Raw genomic sequence first — 9,740 nt, 5'->3', positions numbered from 1 at the left:
CTTTTTTTCTTGACATTGTTATTGAAAATTGTATTTTTTTGCTTTTCTCAACATTAAGACTTTATATTCCATATTGTATTTTAACTTTTGTCTCTAGATTTTGACTTTTTTTCTTGACATTATTATTGAATATTGTATTTTTTATTTTTCTCAACATTAAGACTTTATATTCCATATTTTATTTTAACCCTTTTCTCTAGATTTTGACTTTTTTTCCCTCAACATTTAACTTTTTTCTCTAAGTGCATAAGAGAAAAAAACAACCCCTTATATCTCTATTTATTTCTCATGTCTGGCCCTGACCCTGCTCCTTAAAAATGACCAAAAAATGATGCAAAGCATCTTTAACTCAAACACTTAGTGACTCCAAACATCTACACAGAGATGCAGCATGACCAAATAAATGAACTTAAAAAAATTAGATGCACACATGCAGAGACACAACTACAATATAAAACACAGTTTAACTAAATAGATACAAAACGACAACAAACACCACCCATGGGGCATTTACTATCTGTTATCGTGTTGCAAAGTAACTAAAATGTAGCGTTAATGTAGATAATATGTAGCCTACATAGCCACGAGTTTTTGCATGATAAATTCTATAGTTTTGACTTTGATTGCTGCTTTCATCGTGTTCATGCTGAGACTGCAGCCTCTGAATGAATCACAGGCTGGTCTGTTTGCACGACAGCAAAGGTAGCTTCTGGTTACAAACTTTGGACCAATCAGGACGCAGCTTTTCTTTCCTGCGGCAGGAGCAGCAGGAGTTCAACCTGGACACTTTAAAGAAGAAACTATCTGCTCCAAATTGAAACTGACATGCTTATCCACTTCCGCCGACACATTTGAAATCCAACTTATTGTCATTGGAGGAAAACATTCCCCAGTAATGACAATGTTGGGTATGTACGTGCCAGACAGATTTTCCCTGAAATCGTCAAAGGTCCAGGATGGAATCGGTCTGTACACGGCGAGGCGGGTGAAAAAGGTTTGTAGTTTCCGACCGGGCAACTTTTTAACCGAGTTTTTAGCGTTTTTATGTTGCTTTCTAGAAACTTCCAAGCGATTTCGGAAGGTTTTTTTTTTTTTTCAGCTCGCCTTGTTCTTTGGTAGTCTCTGACAAAATCTCAGTCTCAACCCAAGGCTGCTCTGACGTGAAGTGCCACGTAGATACAGTGACTCCAGTTGTTTCTCGTTCACTACACAACAGTGTAAACATGTCGGGAAAGAAAAGAAGTGAGGCTGTTGTAAAGAGCCGACACATATCACAGTACATGAATGTGAAGTTCTCAACTTTTACGTCTATTTGTAGCGCACAACTGCAGCTATTTTCCCACCGCAGCCAGACATGTGGGCAGTGAAGTTGTGACATGTTGTCAGAGGATGAATGGGCTCATGTAAAGGTAGAGATGTGTTCACCCTCAACAGGACATTGTTATTTAAATCTGTGCTAAAGCCGTTTGAGGATGGACATGAATTCTCATTTTGACCACGCCCCCCTGGAGTTTTTGGCTCTCATGTAAGGGTCAAGAGGAAAACAATGTAGCCTACAGTAGGCTACTAAATGATGTATTCACATGTCATATTAACAAAGTAGGCGTGTCCCACAGATCAAAAGTCATAGTTTGGGCAGTCTACTGGGGTGTGTGAAGATTTGAATATAATCCATACTTGCTGCCAACTTGTTGTAAGATGTCATCATGTTTGATAAATGATCCCTGTGTTTGTTTTAAAGGGAGAAAAATTTGGCCCCTTCGCAGGCGAGAGGAAGCTGCCCAATGAGCTGGATGAAAGCTCGGACACCAGACTTATGTGGGAGGTGAATACAATCTCTTCGTTTTGCACCTTTCTGCACATTTTAAGGTCTCGTCATTCACATATGTAAGTGGGGAAAGTTGCTCCAGTAGATCACCTGAGTTAGCAGTGACATCGTTGTTATGACTGCAGTGTAAGCATTAGCTTAATGTGCCTGAAGGAAACAGAATCTTTTACTAGGTGTTTGACAACATAAAAGGTTCTCTACAGATATAGATCTTTTTATTATAAATAAGTGTTTTAACACATGCACAAAAACCCCTGAAAACGTCTTTATTTTTTATTTTTTGGCGAGCTGCATGTGTAAAATGAACTGCAGAATTATTTACTCTGACTTCACTTAGGACCTTCCTGTCAGCGCTCGAGTAAAATTTTCCCGCTGAAGACAGGGTGAGTCGATGAGGCATTACAGCAGGTAATATTCAGGCAGGGGTTTGTTATGTTTATACCATGTGAGCAACCGGCGCTATATCTTCCTGCATGTAGTGAAGCTGCTTCATACTCTTATCTTCTTTGCTGGTATCTTCTTCACTACTCCTTTGTTGATACTCTGAATGTGTACCTTTACCTTGACTCTGCTGCTTCATCGGCCTTATCTGCATCATGATTTTACGTCATGTCCTTCCTCTTGAGACAGTCCCACCTCCTGTCCAACAGCGATCGTCCCCCGATGTGAGGGACATGTGTGAATAGTCAGCTCAGGATGATTTAAGGGGCAGTCCGTCCTGAACATTTCTACAGAGTGCATGAATGAAAAAGGCTTTAGGTCAGGGATGCAGGAAGTAGGGGTCCTGAGGGTGCTGCAGCAGCCCCTGAAATCAGGGACAATTAAAACCATTTAGACCATTTAAACTACAGTGTACCCCCGTTTTATGGGATATGTGGATGTAGTAGCCTACACTGGTATGTATGATTCCTGTTTTTGTTTACTAAAGCAGTCTGTTGTTTCTAATGCCTCCTTTAGACTGATACAAGTCACAGCCACTCAGAGCTTTTCAATCCATGTTCACACATTAAGCTGTTTTGGAGGTTTTATACTCAGTCAAAGAAATCATATTAGACCTGTGCTCATCCCATCAGGCAAAGCAGCCTAACGATTTGTTACCCTAGATTTGGAAATTCTAGCTAAATTTTCTTTTAGAACGTCTGAGAAAGTGGAACAGCTGCTCAAATCCAAGACACGCAGCACAGCTCCACAGCTCACCTGTTGTCTTTTCATAAAAACTGCACTTACAATTTATTTACTGAACATTTGATTGCCATTTACTCGCGGTGCACCCCCTTTTTTTCAGACGCGTCTCTCCCTCATTATGTCAAAAAAGATGCACTTAAAGATAACGGTGGGTCCAAACTTGAGAGGGGGAGAGAGAGCTGGTCATCGTCGGAACTTTCAGTGTGATGTCTGTTTTCATTTTTTTTAGAGATGCTGTTAAAGCTTTAAGTATTTATAATACTGAACATTACAATTAATTAATAAAATGTGCTTTTGCACAGCACATAGTATGACATCATCAAATTGAATTTCTTCTCGCTACACCCCCAGCTGTCACTTTGACTTTAGCGTCCCCGCTTCTTTTGAAACCAGAAACAGTCATCACACTGCTTAGCTGAGAGCCACTAGACTCCAATTACAGTATTTAAACCTTAAAAAACACACACATTGTTTGTCTACCTGTCCCTGATCTTTCATCTCATGTTGATATCTTTTATACAAATATTGTTTTGGGTCTGGAAAAACTTTTTAAGACACCAAAGTCGCACAATAACACAAACCAACAAACCAATTACCAGCATCTCCTCTGTGTCTGGAGAATCTGGTCATTAGGAAAAGGTAATAATCAGCTGTTTATGCTTTAATATTAAAAGTGTGATAATATTATTATTATCACACCATTACAAAAAGTTCTCTGTCTGCAGGGATCCTTTTTTTTAATGCTGGTCAGACACTTAAAATAACAATTGGAATTTAACGGTGACAAAAAAAGCTCTTTCAGTGGACTTTAAATGTGTCTGTAGGGATTGCGATGCTCTTAAAACAGTCATGTCACAGTTGGTGGCTGAAGCAATCGCCTTCAGCGATTCCCAAATGTCTATTATAAATTATTTATTTATTATCATACAAAGTGTATTATACACCAAAAACCTGTTAGAACAAGGCCGTTTAGTTCAAAATGATGGGACTTCATTTTCTAAGAGTTGATAACACAGCATGACAACACCAGTTACACGCCGATTAAAGCTGTATTAAATATGTAATGTGGTAGTTAACGGAGTTCAGCAGATGATAGCTGCATGCAGATAGTGTTGCATTTAAGAACAACACATCGTTTATCACAGGACAGCTGAGAGGGGATCACACAGCTGCTGCAGTTCTGTCCAAATATGTTCCCACTTTCTCTGTGATAAAACATTTAATTACACGGCAGATCAGTTAACGACGTCGGATTCAAACACACTCTCATCTCATTTGGTTAAGAAGCTGTTGAAGAAATTGAAGCTGTGATGTAGTTATCTGTAGCTGCCACATTGTGAGCATGATAAGATGTTCACATGTAAGAAAACACACTTTGATGAACAGAAGACAAACCATGAAAGCGAGTGAAGAAGAAGAAGAAGATCAGTCGTTCACTTCTGACAGCTCACCCAGTGTATTGTGTGTTTCTTTTTCTTCAGGTGCGTGGCAGTAAAGGAGACGTGCTGTATATTCTGGATGCGAGTAACCCACGCCATGCCAACTGGCTGCGGTTTGTCCATCAGGCGCCGTCACAGGAGCAGAAGAACTTGGCAGCCATACAGGTAAATTTCCTCTCTGTGGACAATGAATCCGTCAGACCTACCTACAAGGACGGATAAGATTTTTTTACAGACATTTACAGGCAAAACACATCTGTCAGGACAAGCTTCTAATTTTGTTTCAAAAAATACGGCCGTAAAGTGACCACTAAGAGAGATTTTGTTTGACTTGGCTTCACATATACGATGCCAGTATTTAGTTCCTTTTTTTCTTTGTAACTGGAGTCGACAGACTGTTTTCAGTCTTAAACCTTCAAAGTCATTCCAAAACTTTTTTTTTCCTTGCAGAAGGTCAAAGTTGAAGACTTTTATTGTATTTATTTTGAAAGACATCCCAGATGGCCTCATGAACATAGTTTGACATGTGTCAAAAGTATTTTATAATACAGTGATCAGTGGTGTGGAAAGTGGGTAAGGCATTGAAAAGCAATAAACATTTAGAGGGAACATCAAGAACCGTCCATGCTATAATCTGAAAAAGGTTCAAACATTAAACATGTTAATGGTAGGTGGGTGCATGTTGAATAAGTACATCACACAATAGACATAGACATAGATTTACTTTATTGATCCCAAACTGGGAAATTGTGGAAAGCAACATTTTGATTCTACGTTCTTTGTAAACCGGAGTCTGTAAAACTTTGTTTTTAGGCTTGCAGGACTGTGATAGGACAAGAGGCATTCAATGAGTGCTGACATAAGCCTTGTTCACACTTGCATAACACTCCTTAAAAACTTCTGGGCATTTGTGAACTCAAACAGACACAATGTTCATGTGGATGTTTCTCCTGTGAGCCCCCTAATGATGTCTGAGCTGATGTGAGAACGCAGCAGGATATAATCAGGATAATTCACTACGAGCGAGTGGGAGGGGATAGTGACGTTTATTCCCTGCGATAGGTGCACGACCATAGATTGATGAGATCTCCATGTATGTAATGAAACTGCCCTATTATGTTTGCCTTTTGTCAGTATGTTCTTCTCTGATCAACACGTAGAATTGATATGAAGGCAAACATTCTCGTCGTATAGCAGACTCTGTTGCTCTGTCGGCCACTTCTGTGTCGTTCTTTTTAAAGTCATGTCTTGCCTCAGGAGACCCTCCGCCTCCCCTCCCATCTGACAGGGATTGTAGCCCGCTGTTTGGTGCATGTGTGAACAACCAGATCAGGAGGATTTCAGGTGTTATCCTCCTGAAATTCTCTCAAAAACTTCTGGAGTGCATATGCGAAAACAACTTCACCGGACAATGTGTATCACTCCGCCTGCGCTATGTGTTTTAAGTTAACATTACAGCAGACAGTTTGTCCTGATTAGTGTAGATACTACCTCTAGAACAAAAAACATACCCCATATTTAACTCCCTGAATGCTAATTGAGAACATAAAATAAATGTAAACAAAACTAAATAGCTGGTCTGTGGTAACCATAGAAACAAAGAATTGCAGGAGAATGTTTGGCTTAGTTGAAAACAGTCCAGTTTCAGTAAAGATGAGAAACTAGTTTAGGGCCTTTGTTTAGAGAGCTGACATCAGATGTCCCGCCCCCTCTTGATTTTGATTGGTTTGTGAGGGAGGAGGGACATTGATAAGAGTGGTGTGAGCGAAGCGACTCAGGACGCAGAGTGCTGAAAACCCTGAGCTGCATCGTAATTGTATTGAAAATACATGTAGTTTGTAGAACAGTTATGTGAAAGCAATATGACACGAGAGGGAGTGTTGTTGATGCTGAATGTCTGCACTGCTGTGATTCGATCGCAGGCACTAGACATGAACAAAGACATTCAGCAGCCGTCGCTGACATTTAGTGTAGACGGCATGGGAATTCAGAATGTGGATCTTTATCTCATTGTTTATTTCACTTTTTTAAGGATCTTGCTTAATGCAGATGTAACAAAAAATACCAGTGAGTCGTTCCTAAACTGGAATAGGGTATGAGCAAACAGTCGCCTCTTATTTGAGTTGAGTGTTTTTGTGTTTGTGGTTTTTTGGAGGAACGGGGAATGACTCTCTTTGTCTATTTGTTATTTCCAAAATACCACAAGTACATGTTTTAGAGTTATGACAACAAACTCAGGACCAACAACAGAAGCCTATGAACACAAAAAAAAATGTAAAGAATTTTTCAACACAAACTCTGATACGCACTTGTAAACACAACCCTAAGCGCACTGGATCTGGAGAATGTCACCTCCTGCTCTCCTGTTGAAAAGATAAAAAGGGCTGTTTTCTCATGATGGAGGTTTAAATAAGAAGAGGAGATGAACATTTCAGGTCTGAGGTCCAAGTTCCTGCCATTAATACCCAGAGTGCCCGCTCAGTGATTGGTTGTTTAAAGGTCGTCCATGTGTGTTAACGCTCTGTGTTCCATCAACTGTGACTTTTATTGTGCAGCTTTCCTCTTCTTAATCATTATTTATGTATATTTAGAATCCCATCGTTAGAACAGAATGATGGTTTGATTTTATTAGCATGACCTTTTAACGACAGGAAAGTTAATGACAACATTTTTTAGGGTTTGAGGTTTTGACCTGTGGCCTCAATCAGGCTTACCAGACTGTTGTCTGGGTGTAATGACTTCAACAGCCTCAATACATCCAGGGTGTAGAACCATAAATGGTAAGAAAAAAAAGTGTATTCTGGAAAGAATGCGTTTCTCATTTGCTTCATTTCTCTTAAATGTGTCAGGTAGAGCGATGCCAGTGTTTCATGGCTTTCTTAATTATGTGGTTAGTAGATTATAACCATGTTGTAGGCTCATCCTGTGGTCAGCTGTACTGTTGTTGCATAGTTTACATACAATATCTCATCAGTAATTTTCTGTCTCGTTGAAATACTAATCATCCTCTTTTCTCTTTACTCAGCCCCAGATTTAAAGGCCTAAAGGATTATTCCTGTCTTTTTGGACATGCTCTGTTTTTCCATGGCTTGTTCTGGAAGATATGTCACATCAACATTACATATTCACACAGATGATTATATATTTTAATCTGAACGTGCCTGCTCTGTCCAGGAGCAACAGTAGCAGAGTTACCTGGCAGCAAAGCAATATTCAGATTTCAATTATCACATGATAAAAGAATATGGTGCTTGACCAGATATTGGATCTTATTCAAGATATCAAAGTGGTTTATACATCCACATGGATTCAGACGGACAGACAGTCGACACCTTCTGCAGAACGGTGAAAGTATTGGCTCTTTGTTGAGCGGACAGCAGAGTCTTGGGAGCTGCCTCTCAAAAGTAATCGTTTCTTTATGGGTTTATTCCACCCTGTGATCGTCCACTGAGCTACAACCTGGTTTGGCTAAGTTCATGTGAATGCAGTAGAAGCACTTAACAGATGATGTGCTGTCATAGGGCGGCTGTGGCTCAGTTGGTAGAGTCGGTTGTCTCCTTACTGGAAGGTTGGGGGTTTTATCCCCAGCTCCTGTAGCCACATTACCAATGTGTCCGTGGTCAAGCTATAAAAAGCTTCAGTCCATCTACCATTCATCTGAAATCTCAAAAAACGACGGCTGTATCACCATTTAACTTAACCTAATGATGATGGTCTTGATGTTATTGATGATGATGATGGTAATGACGATGGTTTTTGTTTGATAATGACGACTTATAAGATGGTTTCTATACTGATTAGAGCTCTCAAGAACTGCCCTCAATGTTGTGCTTTGCCTCTGGTCACTTCCAATCAGACTCAGAGCTGATCGTTTGCTCTTACTGACATTGTTCCCTTTTTTCTAGATCCTTGCCTGTGTTGTTCTTACTCTCTGATGTACGTCGCTTTGGATAAAAGCGTCGGCTAAGTGAATTGTAGAATTGTTGTCACAAGTGAGCCAATAGCTCACTGTTTCATCTCTACCATGTTGTTCTCTTTGAGGACGGAGAGAACATCTTTTACCTGGCTGTGGATGACATAGAGACAGACACAGAGCTCCTGATTGGCTACCTGGACAGTGACATGGAGGAAGAAGAGGAGGAGGAAGAGGAGGAGGACATCAGAGACGAAGATGAAAACAGTAAAGATGCCAAGCATCTTGTTAAAATGGGTAAAATGAGGATTCCTTTCTTCGTCATCATTTTAATTTCCCTCCATCACATTATGTTTCATTTGCCTGCTAGCTCCCTGCTCATCATGTGTGCGTGTCACATTTCTACAGAGCTGGTCATAAAGAAGGAAGACCACCCCTGCTTGCTGTGTGAGAGCAGTTTTCCCAGCGAGGAGATCCTGGCGGCCCACCTTCAGAGTCTGCACCAGAGGCCCAGCACGGAGGAGAAGGAGTTCAAATGCAAAAACTGTGGCAAGAGGTTCCCCATCAAACAGGCTCTGCAGCGCCAGTGAGTTTCTGTTTCTTCACTTAACTGTAGTTTTACTTCATGTTCTCACGGGCAACCTGCAGGTCATTAGGAGGTCTGACATCAGTTCAGCACGTGAAGGATTTTAACATTTATTTGCTTCCAATACAGAAAAAGGTTTCAATGAATTTAGATTTAGGATGTGATTGTTTTCTACAAAAAAAATACAATACGGGTTCTTAAAGTCTGCTTTTCTGCGAGACTTAATTAAGAAGATTGATACCACTCTCATGTCTTATAAAAGGCTTGAGGCAGTACCAGTTAGCTTAGCTTCAAGTTAACCTATTGCGCTGATCTTCATTTTATGCTGGATGTCCATACTAAACTTGGGCAAGGTTTTAGATCATGAGGTAAACGTATGTTAGGAGTAATTCCAGGATAAGTCTGCAGCGGGTTCTAAATGGTTTGTCTTGCAAATCACAATATAGTCCCCCCGCCCCCCCCCCCGGTATGTAATCAAGAACTTCAAGAGACAGCTTCAAGCCTCTATAAGCTGGTAAAACCAATATAGACCTTCTTCTTCTCCCAGCACTGGAGAGTAGCCCTCGTCTGGCAACCCTGCAGGTAGAGGCTCAAAGTAGGGTTTTTACTGATGCTAGTTTAAGATAAATGAAGAGTTTTTTTTAACTGTAAATCATGCAAAGCTGACCTATAGGTTTGACAACATGAAAGGTCAAAATGAGGATAATGTGAACATAATTACTGAAGGCAACAGCTAGCCTAGCTCTCCGAACCTAACCAAACCTTCCAATGATTACCTCTAGAGATCTC

At 40.3% G+C, this 9,740-nt stretch overlaps 1 protein-coding gene across 1 annotated transcript in view; it reads left to right on the top strand.

Annotated features, from left to right (window-relative positions):
* The first annotated feature begins 743 nt into the window (after positions 1 to 743).
* The window catches only part of prdm5 (PR domain containing 5), a 51,695-nt gene continuing 42,698 nt past the window's right edge, over positions 744 to 9,740 (top strand). Inside the window, exons 1-5 of the mRNA XM_020632816.3 lie at positions 744 to 994; positions 1,742 to 1,825; positions 4,495 to 4,617; positions 8,494 to 8,662; positions 8,774 to 8,951. Coding sequence (XP_020488472.1) covers positions 896 to 994; positions 1,742 to 1,825; positions 4,495 to 4,617; positions 8,494 to 8,662; positions 8,774 to 8,951 — 653 coding nt within the window. The 5' untranslated portion in view covers positions 744 to 895. The remainder of the gene's footprint in view (positions 995 to 1,741; positions 1,826 to 4,494; positions 4,618 to 8,493; positions 8,663 to 8,773; positions 8,952 to 9,740) is intronic.

Source organism: Labrus bergylta, chromosome 6 (genome assembly GCF_963930695.1).
Source record: "Labrus bergylta chromosome 6, fLabBer1.1, whole genome shotgun sequence".
NCBI classification, from domain to species: Eukaryota; Metazoa; Chordata; class Actinopteri; order Labriformes; family Labridae; genus Labrus; species Labrus bergylta.
This window is presented reverse-complemented; position numbering and strand designations above follow the sequence as displayed.